The 21,725-nt window shown below is 43.1% G+C and overlaps 1 protein-coding gene across 1 annotated transcript in view; it reads right to left on the bottom strand.

Moving 5' to 3' along the window:
* Window positions 1–21,725, bottom strand: part of SYNPO2 (synaptopodin 2) — a 92,921-nt gene that overhangs the window by 13,608 nt on the left and 57,588 nt on the right. Inside the window, exons 2-4 of the mRNA XM_028743288.2 lie at window positions 15,785–15,936; window positions 11,612–12,384; window positions 5,717–8,073 (exon numbers count right to left, since the gene is read on the bottom strand). Of these exons, the coding sequence (XP_028599121.2) occupies window positions 5,717–8,073; window positions 11,612–12,384; window positions 15,785–15,936 (3,282 nt within the window). The remainder of the gene's footprint in view (window positions 1–5,716; window positions 8,074–11,611; window positions 12,385–15,784; window positions 15,937–21,725) is intronic.

Here is a 21,725-nt window from a genome sequence, read left to right as displayed (position 1 = left end):
ATGATTGGGGGGGGGGGTTGGGGGCACCTGCAGGTCAGGTGCGGGTGCTTAATCCTTAATCACCTGCTGCTTTCCCTCTGCTGTTGCTCTCCCCTGGTCATGTCCCCCGGCTGAGCTTCTTTCTTGTTTCTGAAACCTGGCTGGGAGCAAAAGCAAAGAAAGCAACTGGGGCAATGGAGGCATGCAGTGGGGAAAAAGGCAGGCAGTGAAGGATTAATCACACACGGCTTCTCCCCTACAGATTCCTCTTCACCATGTACCGGTACATTCATGTAATTCAGCAAGCATGGGGCAGGGAAGCTGCCTTTGCCTGCATAACATGAAACTCCCGCCTGGTGAGTTGCCTTAACCAACCTCATTGTGGCTTTTATTAGAAGGGGATGACTCATAGGGCACATGTGTGTAGGTTTACTATGGAAGTTGGAATCCAGAGAAAATTAGCTTCTGTATGCAGAAAAACACATTTCTAACCCACCAGCAAAAGCTTAGTAACTGGCAATTTCTGAAAAACGTTAAATACCCTCCACAGCTCTTCATAATTGTCTATCCCCTGCCTGTTTCATACCGCCGCAGCCTCTGCCTTAGCAATCTTTGCCACAAAATCCCAAAGAATTTGAAAACACGAGTGCTTGAAAAAACATTGCATTCCCTTGACAGATAATTCAGATTTCTGGGTGTGTGCTGTGCAGCCGTGAGTGTAGATTGATCTTCACATCTGCTCACATCTTTCTTTCTGAGTCTTCCAATAAGAATGCCAGTGAATGCTTCTTTGGGTTGTGGTTGGGTGTGAGGCAAATCACTCTGCTTAAACTGGACTGAGAGTCACCATCCACTGATGTCACTCAGACGACTCAGCAGCTGGGCATGGCTTTCAGTCATTCCTGCCCTAGGCCATATTTGAACAAGAGGTGAGAGGCGCTGTATTCTATTACCAGTCCCCTTTGCAACCCATTCCCTGTGGAGTTAAAAATGAAAAGCATCTAAAACTTTAGTCTCAACTCAGGAAGAGGGCAGGCTTTCCCCGTGTCATTGCAATAGATAGATGCCGCAGTACAATTCTCAGAAATATCCTTTCAGAGCAAAGATGGGAATAGCACATTGCATTAATCTATGAGCCCTCTTCCTAAAAAGCCAAACTGGGCAGCTATTTTGATAGGCGCATTTTTTAATCCAGTAACTGCAAGCCTAATGTTCTCATTCAGGATACTGTTTTGTGGATTCAAACACCTAACACATTTATTTGTCTCTGATTCAAACACATATTTTTAATTAGTCAACACATATTTACTCTTGTGGGTGCCCAGAGGGTGGATCACGTTTGTGAAATGCTTCAGCACATATCCAAATTGCAACTCACTGTGTCTTAGTTCAAACTTAGATTTTGAAGCAGTCACAAGTCTACTCACCACTGAAAAGGCAACTCATGTTGACTCAACACATTTAAAATAGTTGGGGAAACCAGACTGGAATAATTTATTCCTGTACAAACTTCTAGCCGAATGGTTATAGGACCCTGGGCCTCTCAACCCAATTTATAATCCAGTTCTGACTAATATGATGAGGTCTACTCACCTTACCCGAAGCAGGATTCCCAAAAGGCAGACCCTGAGAAGCAGACAGCAACTTTGAAATGCCAAAATGTGGCCAACATTTTGAGGGCCCGACCAGAGAAGAATGATAGCACATTTCTCAGATCATCTCAAATTCACGGGGCAGCAGCATTGATTATTTTCTCTGTTCAGAATTTAGGAAAGTGAGCAACAAGCAGAAGGGAGAAGGAAAGGAAGGGAAGAGAACTGTAGGGGCTGTGCAACGAAGCTTTAATTTAATCTTCCCCTTCATGAGATGGTTCAGTATGAGCCTGGTGAGTGATGAGAGAAAGACAACACCAGGCTTCTTTCACTTTCCTCCCTCTGATAGTTACAGCAAAGACCAACATATATGACTGCAGAGTCATCAGCTGTAGAATCACCCTCATAACCATCTTGGCACCAATTCTGCACTACAAATTTATGACACTTCAGTTCTATTGATGTCCTACTCAATTCACACCCTATTCAGATTTAAGCGCTTGGATTTAATTGAGTTGTTGATCAGACTGAATTCATTCCACCAGAAACTGAATGGCATTTTGAGCAATGTTGGCAGAAGGAAGGAGAGAAAGGAAAAGAAGGAAAGAAAGACCTCGAAACTCTTTTTCAACTGCAGATAAAAACATGTGAAATCAAAGAAAAAGCAAAAAATACAGATAAAGAAGAAAGGAACAATTTTAATGGTAGAGGAAAAAGTACAGCAGATTGTAATTGGAAAATGAACAGAAAGAAGATCCCAAGAGGATTAAAATATTGGTACCGCATAATCTTAAATATGTTGTGTTGCAAAAGAATCCTTTGTGTACATATTTCTATGTAACATGGGCTGTTTAATTAAAATTGATACAGCCACGTTTGACTTCCAGTATAGACTACTTCAGCTAACTAAGCCTACCCTAAATATGTTGAGCTTTGGACAAGAACCCCACTGTAGTCAAAAGGACTTCTTATGACTAAATATGTTCTAGCTAGTCAAAAAGGGTTATTCCATTTGCTCTATGGACTTTGGATAAGTCCTACATGTTAGGGAATGCTCCTTTTATGTGTGAAGTATGAAATAAATGCCTCAAATGTTTCCTAAGTGTGGCAGATTTCACACTTTTTCATTTTTGGATGGTGATTGGTCTACTTATATAGTACATGGCTGTTCTTTCAATATTATAGTCAAAATGCCTTCCACATGACTGGAGAAAAGCTGTTCTCAATTGCCTGCCCACCGAACGTAATCACATGGGGCGGTATCCATCAGCACAAAAGTTTCCATCTACACAATGGAACTGGCTACCTCTCCCATCTCCTGTGTGGCCCCATTCCCCCTCCAAAGCTGCTCCAGAAGTTTGGAAGAAACCTCAGAGCAGATTTAGGGGTTCCATAGAAGGCAAATAGAAAGAAGAGAGGGAGGGGAAGTTCTGTTGTGCACTCCAATATCCTTGTGCTAATGGAATTACTTTAATGTATACCACCAAGGGAGGCTTGTTCCCTGTGTGACCTAGTCTGTTCACACAGATAGGTATGGCTTCCTTACATAAATTTCTGTAATTGTGACATCAAGCCACAATAGTGGAAACTGGAACCAAGAAACAACCCATTGGTGTATCCCCCCAGCCCTGAAGGCTGCGCATGGTGTTCTCTATGGAATGCATCTTCAAAGGCAGTCAAGACATATTAAATTGAAGTAATTTTGACTGCTTGCAACATTATTTTAGTGGTATAGGAAGTGTTGCAGCATGTGCCCTTCACGCATTGCTGAAACCTTGGAAATTCAAGCAGTAGCTATTTGTGTGAATTGGACTGTAGGCAAGGCACAGCTCTGTTTCAGAGGGATTCAGTGATGTGAAGCTGAGCATCAATTTCAGCACTAGACAATGGGGCAACATCTCCCATGATCACCACCAGCCTTGTAGTGATTCAGGCAATGCAAATGGGAATGAAATGGCATTATGGCCACAGTAGGTTTTTGAGGGCCTCCAGAACTTAGTATGCTACAATGGGGGAGGACTGTAACTCTGTAGATCACATGATTTGCATGCAGAAGGTCCCAAGTTCAATCCCTGGCATCTCCTGGTAAAAGGAGTAGATAACAAGAAATGGGGGCGGGGGACTCTGCTTTAGACTCCAAAGAGGTAGTGCTAGTCAGACTAGATAACACTGGGCTATATGGGCCACACAGAAGCGTTGTATGTTCATTTATATAAATTCAAACTATTTTCAGACCAGACTTGGTTGGATCTGTTAATCAGCAGTCAGTACATTCACATGAACTGTCCCTACTCAGGCACTTTCCCAGTATGGCTGCATGTCCAAAATCCATCTGAATAATTTAGCCAAAGCTAAATTAATTATTGTCATTCATTTTGTGATATTGGTTTAGCTAGAAGAGTGGGGAAAGTCTATCCCTTAACCCCTTTTTCAATCACCTCCTATCCCTTAACCCCCTTTTTAATCACCTCAGTTTGTGCACTCAAACTGTATTGAATGGAATTCAGTCTGTCTAGAGTGAATACAGCCTAGACACTCAAGCGTTACTGGAGATGTCAAATATTGTTCTTTTGTATCACAACCATAAATAAAATTGGCAGAACCTAACCCTGGATATTCAACCCAGCAAACATGGCGTGGTAACAGTGTCTTGATCCTCCTGGTCCACAGTGTATTATTACTCGAGAGTAGGGTGAAAGCACAAGAGCAGAGTGAAAAGAAACACCAGTGGAAGAAGCAGGACTGGAAAGCCCAAGGTGAAAACGAGAATGTGCCTCAGCGATCCGCAGAAATATGAGGTCAGGAATCATGGCATGTCATTAGACAAGTATTTATAAGGCACATACTGCTCTGGCTGCAAAACTGGTATTCAAGGACGTGTCCCTTCAGTTTATAGCCGCTATGCTTTCACGTGAACATATTGCACCACTTCCACAGCTGTAGGACCCAGCTCATCTTCCTGGCTCCTGTAATTTTCTACTTGTCAAAAACAGAAAAAAATGCTAGGCCTGAGGAGGTCAACATTTCCCCCCAAAATGGGAAAACTTTGAATAGCCTCTCCAGCCTATGGCTTTCTTCTTCCAAATCTAGTAATATTATTTACCCTTAACCAGGGGAAGGGGGAAATTGAAGAGGTAATTCATGATTGCGGATCACCAGTTTACTCTCTAATGACCCAAGTCTGCAATTGAACCTCCAGTGAATGAAACTGAGCAGTGCTGATTTGTATAAATCATTTCCCTGTAGTTATGGGGTCACGGGATCAGGTGTAACACAGCCACGTTATTATAGTGCTTATGTGAGCTAAGCCGTCACGGATCCGTTATGGTGGTGTGTCGCCTTAAGCTGAGAATCGAGGAAATGTTGCTGGCGAATACACCACTTTGCATGCCCAGTGGCTATACAAAAAGGAATTGATTCATCCCCCCCCCCCACATATGGTTGCAGTGATAGTAGGAATGGGGCGCTGAAGATGCCTCATAATAGGGATTCAACTGCAGAGTTGGGCCAAGACTTTATACCTATTTTTATACACAACATTCATAAGAGACATAACTTTTGAAGGCACTTTTCAGAAATAAATCTAATACCATTGTTATTTTGATTGTGCTCAGATCCTGTGGCCGCCAGTCTCCCCCACCCCCACCCCAAAAACCTTATGTGAAACCTATGTTCTAACAGATGAATAACAGGAACAGGGTTCCCTGTGTATTTGTGTACTGAAGCACTAACACCTAGCATCCTGCTTACTTAATATGAAGTGGCATGTGCCCATCTTAGGACACTGTGCATGCATAGCCATAAAAGAGGACTGCATACATAAATGTGTGTCATTGCAAATTGATATTCATTTTGATTCATTTAAAAATCGTTCACTGTGCCATCCTATGCATGTTTACTCAGAAAAAAATGCCTCACCATTTTCAGTGGGACTTACTCCCAGGTAAGTATGCATAGGATTTCAGCCTGAAGCCTTTTTTTTTTTTTTGGACCCAGATTTCATGTGATAAATCTGAAAATATATATATTAAGTAAGCCAAGGATCACTTGAGTGCCAGATTACCACTGCAAACAATTCATTGCCAGCTAAGTGGATACTGAGTTGTATCTATGCTTTACTCTTCAATGGCCGAGGGTTTCCACACCTGTGCTGAGACACCAACTTTCTTGGCTGAGAACTTTGGCCTGGGAGCAGTAAACATAGAGGATGCTGCTGGTTCTTGCTTTGAAAAAGAAGGGTAGCCTGTCGACGCACAGGACTCAATGACAGGGCTAGAGGCATTCGACTGGAAGAAAGGTTGTGAAGTGTAGGCTGGTACAGAGTACACTGAAGATTCCCGGACATTAGAAGGAGAACCGGCGTTGAGCGATCTTGAAGGTAGAGCTTGCTTTGAGGCAGACGCTGAGTCAAACTTCGCAGGCTGCTTAGGAAGTGCACTTTCCTTATTATCAGAGGGAGCTTGGAAAGTAAATAAGGATGAATTAAGCTGGTATGGTTGGTGCTTCATAACTTCCAAAGAACTAAGTGCTTTCTTAGGCTTTTTCTTGGTAGTTTTGGCAGCAGCAGGGGACTTTGACTGTGGCTTGGTAGCAGCGAGAGGATAAGATGGAGTGTAGATGGGGTTATAGCCCACAGGTGGTGGTGCTCGAACATTCGATGAATATTTCCAAGATGCTGGTAAAGACGGAGTTGGTGATCCGGCCCGCGCCATATTGGCCTGCACGGTTTCTGAGTCTACCACATATTTTTCCATCCGCGACTGCCTTTTGGCAAAGAGCTGGGCTCCTTTCCCACTCAAAGCTGGGGGCATCTCAAAAGCTGGCCCCACCCCGCCAGCAAGCACAGCATTTCCTACTGGGGTGGTGGGTGTTGTTTTGGGTGTATAATTTTGGTGTGGCGCTGCTGTTTGAGGCCCTTTAAAAGGACTGGCTAGCTTAAGAGTACTTGGGGGCTGGGGAGGGGAATAAGCAGGCTGGGGAGGAGGGTAAGCAGGTTGTGCTATGTTGACAGGTTGGGGAGGGGGATAAGCAGGTTGTACTATGTTGACAGGTTGGGGAGGGGGATAAGCAGGTTGTGCTATGTTGACAGTTTGGGGAGAGGGATAAGCAGGTTGTGCTGTTTTGACAGGTGCTGGAGCTGCCATTTCAGGTGTGTTTGGAGCTGGAAAGATAGGAGGCTGAGTAACAGCCACGGCTGGAGGTGACCAGACTGGTGAAGCAGGCGTTGCGGCAGTGGGAGAAACCTTTAACGAGGGTTTGGGAGCAACTGGAGGTGGGACCTTTTGCTTGGCTGCCTGGATTTGCATGAAATTGCAGGCCTCTGCTCCCAAGCTGAGGTAGTCTTCTTCAGGCCCCGATTCAAAGCCTGCAGCACCACCTTTTTTGCCTTCTGTGTTCTGTACAAGGGACAGAAGGGCAGGGTTAGGGCTCAGCTTGGGGGTGTCTTTGAAAGTAAACATTGGCTTTGCGGTGCTTCTTCTCTTTGCCTCTTGCAGTATTCCAGTTCTTTTGGCAGGCACCGCAATCCTCTCATCCCTGGATGCGATCTGTTCTGTTGACTCTGTTGGAGACCATATCGCCGGCTGCGCTGGACTGGCGGCAACTGGAGACAAAACAGTTCTGTATAAGGTTTCAGGGGGTGGGCTGACCGAAGTGTAAGGCGGTGGCGCAGGGAGATCTGACAGAGGGCTCGTCATGCTTCTGGTGGGAGAAAATGGAGCCGCTGCTCTGTTTTGTACACCAGGGAAAGGCTTGGCTGTTCTGTTGGAAGCAGCAGTCTTAAGGGCTTCTGAGGTTGGGTACATCAGGTTTGCTTCGGATGTGATCCCGATGCCATTTTGCTGAATTGCTGCACCATGACTGTGGCTCACTTCTATGTAGCTTTTGCTAACGTGGCTTTTCACCTGGGAAGATTCTTCCTGTTTTGCCTGATATGAGGAGGAGCTCATTTTGTAGGTGCTCTCGGTTGCTGTGGCTGTCTGGTGTTCCTCAGAGGAGCTGTGCCCTGCCTGCATCCTCATTGCCTCTTGCTCAGCTGTGATCTGGTCCAACCGTTGACGCCTTTTGGCAAACATGACTGCCCCCTTGCCCTTGCTTTCTGGAAGCAGCTGAGACATCTCGTCCCCACTTTTTGGTTTCTTTTCAACCTCAAGCAGTCCAGTATCCCAGTCAAATGTCACAATCCGGTCTTCCTTGTCAATGTCGGAGAAGAAATCTTCATCGATTTCCGACTCACTCGTGCCTAGCAAGGTAATTTCAAAAGCGTTCTCTTTCTCACCTTCTTCACCTTCGTCTTCTTCGCCCTCGTCCTCGTAACGTTCTAGCTCCCCAGTCCCGTAGCTGACCAACGTATATTTCCTAGCTCTTTGGCGACGCTTCTTGAACATCAACACCCCCTTGGAATTGGGGTTTGGAGCTGCTGTCAGCAAGAGGGCAATGCTCTTACATTTAGACTTGGCTTCTTTCACCTGCTTCTCTGACTTACTCTCGCTCCGTCTGAGCCCTGCAGAAAAGGATTAAAGAACACATCTCAGGCAACAGCGTAACATGAGAGCCATTTTAACCATAAGCTGCACAATAGCTATTTGGGGTGCAAGAGTGCAGTCCTAATCTTTCTTTCTCTAGAGCTGGAATCTTCCCCCTTATGTAAAGATGCATAGGAAAGGCATTAAGATTAATCTTTTCCCACAGTTCCAGCCATGATAAAAATTCCATAGCAATCATTCCTCCCTGGCTGACATTCTTTGCACAATTTTTTTCCTTATGGATTTGCTAGCTCCACTTTCAAGAGCTTTTGATGTCACATATTTGCTTCTGTCTGTGTACATATATATAAGCCAGTATAATATAGAAGATAAATCAGAAGTGTCAGATAGACGTACATCTACTATAGATGCTGAGTTAGGCACACATGCTCCTGGAGAAGTTTGGAGATTATGTTTATTAACTTAAACAAGATCAATTCCTCTGAAATAGTTAAATGGTTCAACTTGTCCAGGGATCTCTCCCTCCCCACATGTCTGAAAGTTATGGTGTAAGGAATAGGAGTTTGAATAAAACCAGGAATATTTTATATACACATACACACACAGTCCTACTGGGACACAACTAGCCCTTGTATTTCTCTATCCTGAGCCTTCTATGCGGCATAGAAAACCATGGTTGCAATGTAGTAGGCTTTTATAAGCAGATTATATGATAAGGCATGGATAGCCTTCTGTTCAAAGGAGAGGAGAGTAAAAGAAAAAGAAAAGGATCCCACTGGAGGTGTGTAAGCTCTCATGCCCAAAGCAGCTATTGGGAACTCTCCCAACAGTGCCATATCTGGTCCTACGGAAGGCAGCCCAATTTTGCTGCTGAATTACAGGGCAAGACAAATCACAAGTTCTTCTACAAACAGAAAAAGACAATACTTGTGGTGTGATCATCCAGGATTTATATCCACAGGAAAATAAGTTTGATTCCCTGTACCCTAAAAACCATTTTGAATGTGAATAATTGTAACCATGGTATTGAATCATGCTATTCAGAATTGGATTTTTAAAAAAACAATATGAAATAAATACTTTAATTAAATGTAACCAGACTGTTAATAGGGAAAGTACTTCCTCTGGGGAGTGAAAAAATGAAAGCAGACTCTGTAAGCAGACCTAAATCAGTGGTATTAATTTACATTTATTTTTATTTTTTTAATGACATGTTATAACTCTACTTTAATAACTAATTTCTGTTAATGTCTCTAGTTTTTATTAAAAAAGAAGCTCTGGAGGATATAAACTTCTCACCTTGAATGAACTGTTATTGAATGCTCACATTTTGCTATCCTGAGATAAACAGCATTTCCTTCTATTCATATTTCATCTCATATTTCATTTTTTACACATGTAGGTCTGCGCCTGAGCGTAAGCATTGTAATGCAAAAAATGCTTCCACCAGTATCACGGGAATCCTATGCACGCTTATCTGAGAGTAAGCCCCATCAATCAGAGGAGGACATACTTCTGAATAAATAGGCACAGGGTTGGGTTGCCCACTTCCAGAAGCATGTATTGGGCAAAAAGGGGAAAGAAACGGTTGTATAAGACATGAGATCTTAAAGATTGGCAGGCACATGCTTTATGATAAGCAGGCTGTAGTGTGAGTACTAAAGCATAGAACCGAATTCCGAGCCTGGTGCCTTCCAAATGTTTTAGATTATAAATCCTATTATCCCTGACATTTTACATCACTACCTAGGAATGGTGGGAGAGAAGAGTCCAGCAATCTCAGGAGAGCACTTGGTTGGGGAAGATTGGCATAGATTAGAATATATTGAGCTTATAATATGGAGCCCTATTGCTTTATATTTCAATGTGGGATATACTACCCCATTTTCCTTTTGATGCATCGCAAACAGCATCCATTTTAACACAACAATGTTACATAATATTTTAGATAGCCTAATCCAGGGAACATGATTTTCATGAAGACTTCCATAGTAGATACTTGTTGGGAGCCAAAGAGCCCTGGAACTAGAGATGAAACACCCCAGAAGACTTTAGATTTGGGTGTTATCAAACAGAAATCTCCCATATCTCATGGTAAAACACATTTGAAGCTGTTTCTAAAGCAGTTTGTGATATGACATGAGAGTGGGAGCCTACTAGTCAAAGAGCGGGGGAGACAAAAATCATATTGGGTGCACGTTAGCCCTTGTATATATGGTACCTAAGCCTATAGTGACTCTTTTGATACCAGCCTATGTTTATGTGTTTAGAAATCAATGTATTTTCTTCTTTAAGAAAGGAAATACGACTCCCTGGTTTGTATTCATTGCAATGGTACTTGAAGCATGCAAAACATTCCTATATTGAATGGCTTAATTATGGGTATTTAGTCAAACCCCTTTCTAACTAAACCGATGGTGTAATCTGACAAGCACAACCCCACAGTTGCTGCTGGCTTCACTGCCAAAATGCAAAGCATGCATGCTGTTCTTTTATACTCTGTTAAATATGACATAAATATGTGGATTACAGCTGGGCACTTCAAGCATAAGCAACAGCTTAATTTACACACTGAAGCAAACGGTTCTAATTCTAAAAATATGCTTGCAGGGGAATTAGTAATGGGTTATCATGCTCAGCCTGTGCAAGACAGGTCAATGCTACAGTATAGCATCAAGCCTTTGTCATTTTGCAATGAAAAATCCCTTGATGGAATTCTTGAAATAGTCCACAACTGCCAGGAACAGAACTGAATCAATAAATGGATGCTTTGAGAAAAGCTGCATCTGAGTTAGTCTTTTTTAGCTGTCGTACTATTGGTCAGCTAGTTTACTTCCAATTAAAGACCTTGTGTAGATTTTGCACTGACCTCTAGGTATGGAAGGCAGAAGGAATAGTAAGTTCACTTTACAGTGTAGAGAAGCCTTGCAAAACTGAAAGGGATCATATAACTGGCCAAAAATACACATGCTGGTGTCTGTCAAAGCGACTTTCTGCAAGCATCATCAAGCTTCACTACTTCACTAGTTTTCCTTTTTTTAAAAAAAATCCTTCTTGACTTTTAATAGAAGTAGCATCATAAGTATGCCAATTCTAGACAAAACACAGCCTTTCTTTGTACATGGTGAAACCTACAAGCAAGAAACGGTATGCCTGACAACATTTCTCTCTTCTGGGACAATCTCTGTCAAATTGCCTTTTACGTCTTTGTTAAGAAGCCCCACAGGCTGTCTGTACCAGCAAGTATTTTTAGCAGTAGAAAGTTAGCAGTCCTAGATAATGTTTCAAAGCGAGCTTTCTAGTCAGTGCTATGAAGAACATTCAATTCCTACTGATTTTTTTTATTATTATTATTACTACAGGGCTTACAAAAACTACATATCAAAACAACAGAAACTGAATGGCATTTAGAAAAGTGAGGGGGGGATATTAAGAAACCCCCTTTTAAAGTTTATATTAATCCTAAGCACATGGAGGCAATTTCACTTTGAAATGTTCTACGTTGCAAAATGCAAGTCTCAAGCAAAGCCACCCTCTAAGCGATAACATACTCACTGGCGTGCCTTGCCCTGTGTTTGTGAGGTCTGCTATGTTCCCTTTCAGAGTGCTGGTCGTCTTCTCCCTGCTCTGTGCCTTCTGACGAGATGCCGAAGGAGACTACAGAAGGAGGTGCTTCTGACTGCCCTCCTTCCACTTGAGAATCCACACACCCCTTTTCAGCCAGAGACCCAAACTCTTCCTTTGCCCTGTCAGAGCAGTCTAGGATCACCTCTACCTTGGTGAGAGACGGCTCCTTTGTCTCAGCTCTGAGGGCTGCTTTGACCTCTTTGCTGCCAGCAGCCTGGAATGTTCTGCTTGACCACTGGACAGCGTGGTCTTTTTCAGCCGCGGGACCTGCAGTCAGCCAGCTAGTCCCATCTTGCAGTAGGGTGGCTCCCGCTTCTGAGGACTTGTGCTGTTCAGCTCCCAGGACGGTCAGACTGGGAACACTGCTGCCTTTGTGTTTGCCATGCAAGAGGGACAACTGGAGCTCAACTGTTGGTCCTGGCTTTTCCCCGGTGAAAGCAGGCACCTCTATGAAGTGTGTTTTAGGGGCTTCTATCACTTTGGGAGGGATTTTGTGAGAAGGGGTGATATCTCTTTCGGCATCGCTTTGCTGCTCTTTCTGGAGTGTTTCATGGGTTGCGCCTATGATCTGCAGTTGTTGGTGAGGTCTGGGGGCTGCTGTTCTGATCTGCAGGGTAGTGCTCTCTTTATATTCCTCATTTTTAATGTCACTGTCGTTTTCTGTTTCAGGACTGAAGGACTCATTCACTCCGCTGGAAGATCTGCGGAGACACAAATAGCGAATCTGTATCAAGCTACTTTTTAAAAAGTTCACATCATCAATACAGTGCAATGTGTTGCCCTCCAGACTTTTGGGGTACAACACCATCATCAGTCCCAGCTAGCATGCTCAATGGTCAGGGATGATGGGAGTTGTAGTCCAACAACAGCACACCACGGCTATCCCTGGTGTATGCAGTATTGGACTTAAGCTGGGGAGAACCAAGAGTTTACAAATGAATCTCAGAATGGAGCTGGGCCAGCAAGAAATCCTCTGGATCCCAAGTCAACCCTGCTGCTGCTGTGTGATTACAACAAGCTTCATCCAGGCCTTTCACTGCACCAGTCTAGGAGCTGGCAAAGCAAACATTCAGTTTCAACCTTCTGCCCAGGCCAGCATCAGTGGCAGGGCTGTGGATGTGGCACTGGGTATCCTGCTTCATTAAGTTCCACTGCTGCCAGCCATATGTGAGGTGGCTTCCTAGTTCCTTCCTAGTTAGTATCTAAATCTATCACACAATTTGCTTTGTAGGACAAAACTAGTAAAGTTTTTGGGGTTTTTTACTAACAGTAAGAAACGTAGACACCTGAACAAGTGTTGACATTGATGCCAATGCATCTTTCTGTCCTGGTCTTCCAGTATATTGATGAGCCTCAAACATATTTCCACGTATTTCCATGTATTATGAAGAAGAACATGTTAAAGATGGCATTCTTTTCACTAGATCAAACCATAGCTTAGTGTGAATGTTCAAATGTGCAGATTATTGGAGAGAGTTGTGGCTGCCACACAACTCCTGTGGTTCCACTGCCATACTAACTGGGAATAAGCCATAGTTTGGCTTCGTGTATCATCAAATCCCAGGCTCATGGTTTGTCTCACTCTGGACATACAGTGAGCTGTCACCAAGGTTTGTTCTTCATTTAGCGTATATGCCACACAACTGAGTGGAACTATTCTAAAGAACAGGGTTGGAGGATCTTAGCCTTTATCACTGAAACTGGAGATGGGGTTAGTCTTCGAGGGAAGGACAAGCTCTGCCCTTCTACCCTTCGATTTTGCTCCAATTTCCCCGAGAAAAGTACCTTTACCTTTGAGGAATGATGGCATAATACATGGGGGAGAGCTGACTTCAAAACAAGACAGGCTTCACAAGGTCTGTCCTTAATTGAAAATGGCAATCCCCTTGGTCCCCAACAGGATCAGGCCACATGTGACTTCCAGCTAAGGGAATGCTTAGCGGTATCAAGGTTTGCTGTCTGCCATTGGATACCCTATCCCTTCTCAAAGGCAAGATCTTTTACTGTGAGAATGTGGGGGGAATTGGCAGTGAATGTGTGAACCAATCCTTTGGGTTTTTGAGCATTCAAAGCACAGCTGATTTTTAGGGCAAGCCCAATGAGTCCCACATTTTAAACAAGCTTTTCAAAAGCATCTAAAAATGATTTTTTTTCTCTTTTCTTGGCTCCTAGAAGCCAGATTCTACAATATGAAAGTTATAGTATTGTCATCAGAGAACTATTCATCCCTTTGTTACTGCCTAGAGGCAGCAATGGACTATATATGAAAAGGCAAAACAGAGGTGCTCCTGGTCAGGAAAGATGACATGTCAGTTTTTGTTTCTGGGGTGGTGAGAGTCTAATTAATGATTCCCTCTAATTCTTCTATTAGTTAAATAATATTGTACTTCACAGAACGGCTATTTAATGGGAAGTTACTCACAAATTCCACAGGCAGGATCAATAAGAAGCAGTAAAATATATTGAATCTGTGAGCAGTACATTTCTGTTTGAAGTCATCGGGGGCTTATGCTGAATGGAACTTACTTGTGGGTCTTATTGATAACCCACTTGGCCATTGGGAAAGGGCACTGCTAGTTAATATAGCTATTAAGTGTGTTAATATCAATGCCACCCTGAGCTTTTTTGGGGGGAAGGGTGAAATATAAAGTTAACAAATAAAAATATACAGTATTGTGCCACATGGAGATCTCTCTTTTAATTCTGCTTCCAGCAAATTGCAGAGTGGTGTCTTAGCAGCACTAAAGGGGTCTAATATGGACCCAAGGCTGTCACATCTTAAAGGAAAGGGGGGGAAATGTAAGTCCTTGATTCTCTCAGACCCCACAACCATACACCCAAGTGATATACCATGAATTTTCTATCTGGCTTCGAGGAAGCAAAAGTTCAGTATACTGAATAAAAAGCATGAATAAATTATGCAGAATCTGGCACTGTTGGTTGAAGATTTTATGGAAAACTGGTAAATTAAAAGACATGCTTAAAAAGCCATCTGTTCTGGCAAATCTCAGTCCCACTCTTGTCTCTGTCTTGCACATCTGTATCAGTTGCTGGAAACAGTACCTGGACACAGGGCTGGTCCATAATATCTATCAAACCATGGACGGAGCTCCCAAAAGGTCAAGCATCTTAATTTATGCAGCCCTGTGAATGTAGCTGGTTTCCATCATGTTGTGTTATTTGGACAATCAATTGTGGTGCTTAATAAACTATGAATCTGTAAACATTTCCTTGTAGGAAGGAAGACTGGGAGTGAGCCAGATAAATGTTAGCCTTTATTGGTAGCTTAGTGTGTCTGGATTTCTGTTTATGTGAGGACAGGAGGGAGGGAGGGAATGAGGGAGGGAGGGAAAGAGGGAGAGACAGAAACAGAGCCACAAAGAATTCCCCCCTTAAAAGGCTCTCTGCCTATGGATATACTTGAAGTCTTTATACACCATCTCCTGTCCCCTCCTGTCCCCAACAATACATGTTTAATCCTGCCATTTGCTGTGCAGGATTAAACATCTTTCTTTAAAGTCTGATGATGATTACAATTAACCAAGTCACACTTCTGTTGTGGGGAGACTGACCACAAGATACAAAGCGCATTGTTCCCTCTAGGACTTAAATTTCAGTATTTGTATCTGGTCTGTGGGATTTAATCTTCACTCTTATTGGGCAAATGCATTTTCTATTATATAAATGATAAGTGATACAACTCCTATCACACCACTGTATGAACTTCAACAGGCTGATGCTGTTTAAAAGTGAACACCACTCTGATCCCTCTGAAAGTTTAGATAAGTTTATGTTATGTTACTGTCAGAATGATCCTATACCTGCTTCCATGGGAATTAATCCTTAGTAAATTGTTCAGGGTCGAAGGCTCAGTTTTCCAATGACATAATTTAATTATCCATGTAATTAATTTGCACTTTCTTGATGCAATTATGAAGTGCAAAGAACCAGGCATTGTGATTGTGAAAATAAATGTTCTTAAAATGGTATATTAAAAATTGTGTAAAGTGGCATAGAAAGTGCAAAGTTGGTTCCCAAAATCGCCATGGGACTATAACATGGACCTTATCAGTATAAGTAGCCAAGCTGAATTTCCTTTACCTCTTGATAAGCATCTGGAGAGTGTCAGCCAAGCCTTCCATCAGAGCGATAACTTCAGAATAGGTCAAGTCGGCACAAGGGTTGCCATTGATAGATATCACCTCATCCCCTTCGCACAGCCCAGCCTTGGATGCTTTGCTTTTATTGCGAATCTGAAAGAAATAAAAAGTAAAGCATCTATTCAGATAGTGGCAGGAAAAAGGTTCATTTCATTCGTATGGGGCAACAAATTGCCATAAGAAAGCTGTATTTATCCATTGTTTTGATTTTTTGAAAGACTGCAATGATTGCAGTAATTTATCAAATTCTTCTACATTTCATCTACTTACATTTTCATTTTCTCTCTCTCTCTCTCTTATTGCTGACCACATATCGCCAGCTCATGCCCCTTGATTTCAATCAAAGGATGGGTGCACCGGAAGGCCATAATGTGCAGATGACCAGAGTGATGGTTTGTAGAATGAAAAAAGGACACTCACTAAAACTCCTCTGCCACCTCAGAAGCAGGCTAGCTGCAACAAAAAACCCTTGATAATTTTCTTGATTGATAGAGAATGGTTGAAAAACATAATAAAGCAGGTTGGACAGATGTATTAGAACAAAAACAAAAACCAGGCACCTTGGAATGTATTTCTACAGTGGTATGTGCCTAGCTTCTTCCACTTTCAAAATGCCAATGATGTACCTCTTGAATACTCAATCATTTCCCTTACTCTTTCACAGGGCCATTCACATTTCAATGGTTATTTTTATAACTCAGCATTTATTTTGTTCCGTGGTTTTTTAAATATTGAAAACCTGCTCTAGAGAATAGGAGTGAAGTAGACTCAATCAGGCTAATGGATTGAGGTTGAATCCTAAAAAGATAGAAGTACTGTTTTGGGGGGACAGGAGGCAGGTATGGAGGACTGCCTGGCCCCGAATGGGGTAACTATGCCCCTCAAAGACCAGGTGCGCAGCCTTGGAGTCATTTTGGACTCACAGCTGTCCATGGAGGCGCAGGTCAATTCTGTGTCCAGGGCAGCTGTCCACCAGCTCCATCTGGTACACAGGCTGAGACCCTACCTACCTGCAGACTGTCTCGCCAGAGTGGTGCATGCTCTAGTTATCTCCCGCTTGGACTACTGCAATGTGCTCTACGTGGGACTACCTTTGAAGGTGACTTGGAAACTACAACTAATCCAGAATGTGGCAGCTAGACTAGTGACTGGGAGTGGCTGCTGAGACCATATAACACTTGTCCTGAAACACCTACATTGGCTCCCAGTATGTTTCTAAGTATAATTCAAAGTGTTGGTGCTGACCTTTAAGGCCCTAAATGACCTTGGCCCAGTATACCTGAAGGAACATCTCCATCCCCATCATTCAGCCCAGACACTGAGGTCCAGCTCCGAGGTCCTTCTGGCGGTTCCCTCACTGCGAGAAGTGAGGTTACAGGGAACCAGGCAGAGGGCCTTCTTGGTAGTGGTGCCAGCTCTGTGGAATGCCCTCCCATCAGATGTCAAGGAAATAAACAACTATCTTACTTTTAGAAGACATCTGTATTAGGATATTTTTAATGTTTGGTGTTTTACAATTTTTATATGTGCTGTAAGCTGCCCAGAGTGGCTGGGGAAACCCAGCCAGATGTGTGGGATATAAATATTATTATTATTATTATTATTATTATTATTATTATTATTATTATTACTACTACTACTGCTTGTGACATCACAAGGATCCAGGCAGTCAGTGCTACATACAGCTGTCTTCAGCTGCAAACAGGAAGAATGAAATTCCATTAACTCAGTTCTTAAGACAAGAATCTGTTGCATCTGCTTCTACAGCAGGTTCAGATCCTCCAAGTCTCTCTGTTTTCCAGGGACAGTCTGAGAGTTACAGGTTTCTGATTTGATCCCAGAAATGTCCCACTTTTCTTTAGGACGTCCTGATTTTCATCAGAAAATTATTGGAAGGTATGGAATAGGATGTCCCTATTTTCATCAGAAAAATGTTGGATGGTATGCAAGTTTACTGCTGAAATTGCTGAAGTCTTGAACCACTATCACAGAGTTTCTTTTTCTGCAGTATCTATAATCTAGATTTGAAATGAGAATAAGTGAATAGAATAGATACAAAGCAATGTGAAGCAGACTCAACAGTGCCTCAACAGAACACAGACACATGAACATTACAGCTCCTTGCACAGTGGTTTGAGCTGGTAACTCACTGGTTGGGCACCTGTGGCCTGGGGTTGTAATTAGGCCTGCAAGGACCCAGGGGCTGGCCCACCAGGCTATTTTGAATGAACCATGCCCAGTGGCGTAGCGTGGGGGGTGCAGGGGGGGGCCGGCTGCACCGGGCGCAACATCTGGAGGTTAGGGTTAGGGGGCGCAAATCCACGGGTTAGGGAGTGCAAATCCACGGGTTACGGGGCGCAAATTACTTGCCTTGCCCCGGGTGCTGACAACCCATGCTACGCCACTAACCATGCCCACCTTCCCCATGCCTAATGATGTGGCTACAAAAAAGGAAGAACCAGGAGCCCACCCCTGCACACTAACAGAAAGAAGGCATCATTTTTTTAAAAAAAGTGCTCAATTTTGGTTGCAAGAAAAAATTTGGGAGCACAATCCTGATTTTTCCTTTGCAAGCATGGCTTGAATTCAAACCAAGGCTGAAAATGGTGAATCTTGAAAATTTAGTGACATAATGTCACATGACGGCAAGTGACAGACAGATGGGTGGCCCCTGACACTTGTCAAAGTGGCCCATGGAGGGGTTGCCACTTCTGGATTTAGCCCTCTGACTGGATCCAATTCCTCACACTTGCTATAGGCTAGCCTACTCCCCATCTGAGTTGTCTCTGAGTTGTCCATCTCATGGTTTGAGGTGGTCCTGGAAGTCACCTGCTGCCAGCCACCAACCACTCAGCTGAGCTGAGACAGGGTTTGTTTTCTATACACTAAGTTGCACATATGCTGCTCCTATGCAGAAACCTATCTCAGAAAAAAAGCTTGCATAACAACAGTAACAACATGAAGAATCATAATCATCTGCATAATAAAAAACGTGGTTGCAGTGGGCTTAGATGGTCAAGGGGATCAATATTTAAACTGATTCACATAAACTGGCCAGTCACATTCGCTTTTTTGGTTTGGTCGACTCATGGAGCAGAATGAAGTATTATGAGGTGGCAGGATGACCAGAATTGTTTCAGGTTGCAAGCTGGTGGGGAGGGGCACATTTTGAAAATTATTCCCTATGTAGAAAGTTTGCCACATATAGCACATGCTTAATACTAGGAAGCATTCTGAAATCACACTCCCCATGTGTAGTCTGAAGTGGTACAGTCCAGCTTTCCATTAGCATACAGTGCATTCCTAGGCATGCCCACTCCATTAAGTTCATTGGAGCATATTCCCAGGTAAGTGTGTACTTACAAGACTAGCACCTTAGCTCACTTAATTACGTTGCATATATAGACCAAGGTCAGAGCTTGGTTGCCTTTGCCATTAATGCTAAATTCATTGAAGGAAAATACATCACTCTCAGGCCATCCTGAGGTGAGAAGAAATGTCTTCAAAATGTGATACCTTCTGAGCCTTCAAGACTCACCACTCCTCGTGCTTCCTGAGTCAGGTAAAGGTAAAGGTAAAGGTACCCCTGCCTGTACGGGCCAGTCGTGTCCGACTCTAGGGTTGTGCGCCCATCTCACTTAAGAGGCCGGGGGCCAGTGCTGTCCGGAGACACTTCCGGGTCACGTGGCCAGCGTGACGAAGCTGCTCTGGCGAGCCAGCACCAGCGCAGCACACGGAAACGCCGTTTACCTTCCCGCTATAAAGCGGTACCTATTTATCTACTTGCACTTAAGGGTGCTTTCGAACTGCTAGGTGGGCAGGAGCTGGGACTGAAAGACGGGAGCTCACCCCGCCGCGGGGATTCGAACCGCCGACCATGCGATCGGCAAGCCCTAGGCGCTGAGGTTTTACCCACAGCGCCACCCGCTTCCCACTCCTGAGTCATACTTAGCTGCAATAAAAATAACTTTAAAACCCAAACTAGTGACACACAGTGAACCTAGCTGCCACTGTGGCATCAGGGTATTCAGTTGGATTAAGTAAAGAGAAAACTCTGTCAAAACATTTTCCTTCTAAACAAAAATCTGAAGTGGCTATCCTAGCGGATTTTTTTCAATAAAATGGATTTGGAATTGAAGCATGGTGACTTTAGGGTGCACCTGTTAGTAGATTCCAAGACAAGTCCATAGCTTGATAGGTCTGATAATTTTTGGTGACTTTTTCCACTTGGATTATGCCAGAGCCTTACTTTTATACGCGAATTTGTAAGAAACAAAATTACGAAATGTGTAATTTATAATTGTGCAAGTTGATTGAGATATTCCTTAGTCTACAAACTATTTCAAACAGACCAGTTCTATGCAGGGATGAATGAGCATGACGGAAAAATGAGTCTTCATTTTTATCCTCAGATGTGAAGTGTGGCCCTTGTGTTTTTAGTCCAAACACAACTGTTCCATGAATTAAAGCAAGTCTGCATTCCCTGGATTATCTCAGATTGCATGGGTAGAAGAAACAGGTCTGGGATATCTATGACTCAAGTCACGTAAAGCACCAGAGGCCATAAATAGAATCTTACATTGTTGGAACTGGCAGCTAATACTTGGAAGTACTAGCAAGACAAATTGTTAGTATTTTATGAGTTCCAGGACTAACATAAGATATCTACTTTGTGTTATGGTTCACATGGACTATGAAATAATATAATATTCTGAGATGTGCAGTGACATTAACCAGGTGGGCATCTAAGAACTCAATTATATTAGCCAATGCAACAGCAAATAAGGACATCTCTGCAAAGAGAAGGGGAAATGGGCTCAGAAGTGCCCAGCAGTATACCCAAGCTCTCTTGTTTATAGAATTCTTGGCACTGCACAGATCTATGGATAAAAGAGATGCCTGAAATGGGGAATGGCAGGGATGAAACATGCTTATGAAGCTGGTTAATATTCTCTGTTGAATAGAATGCTGGTCTAGTGCCCTTTCCAGTAAGTGGCTTTTATTATTAGCAATCAGGGAATATCTGGATCTAATCCATGACAACAAAGCACTATAGTACAGTACATGGCAATCTTCAAATATGCTTTTGGTGTCAGAGAACAGGGCAGGAGAACCAAAAAGCCAGATGCCAATTCAAAGTGGATCAATAATCTCTGCATCATTTGACCTCCTCAAATAAGGTTGAGAGCCAGTGTGGTGTAGTGGTTAAGAGCGGTAGTCTTGCAATCTGGGGAACCGGGTTCGCGTCTCCGCTCCTTCCACATGCAGCTGCTGGGTGACCTTGGGCCAGTCACACTTCTCTGAAGTCTCTCAGCCCCACTCACCTCACAGAGTGTTTGTTGTGGGGGAGGAAGGGAAAGGAGAACGTTAGCCGCTTTGAGACTCCTTAGGGTAGTGATAAAGTGGGATATCAAATCCAAACTCTTCTTCTTCCTGCCAGAGTTCTTGAGATGTATTTATTTGCTGTCTCTGCCCTAACAAATGCATCTTCCTTATGGTGAATTTTGTAGTATGACATTAAAGCTTCTTACAACTTCTTATTGGTTACAAACAATAATTCCTAGCACACCCTCACTCAGAGCAGAGTATACTTGGCTCAACATTTTCCCTTAATGCTTCTCATTTCGGCCTGTCATCTGAAGAAACTAACTTACAGAATGCCTTGAAGATAACCATCAGTAGGGTAATCCTAGGCATAGCTGTGGACATCTTCACTGTTGAGAATACTTGGCACTCATTTGAATAATATCAAAGCACACCCTCCATAGCCTAATTGCTCCTTGTAGAGATGATAAACATTTACAAATATGGTGTGGTATGCTGTGCACATCTTTCCCTTGAAGGAATATATAAACACCCTTGCAAGTTTGGAAGAACACTGG

Source organism: Podarcis muralis, chromosome 9 (assembly GCF_964188315.1).
Source record: "Podarcis muralis chromosome 9, rPodMur119.hap1.1, whole genome shotgun sequence".
Taxonomy (NCBI): domain Eukaryota; kingdom Metazoa; phylum Chordata; class Lepidosauria; order Squamata; family Lacertidae; genus Podarcis; species Podarcis muralis.
This window is presented reverse-complemented; position numbering and strand designations above follow the sequence as displayed.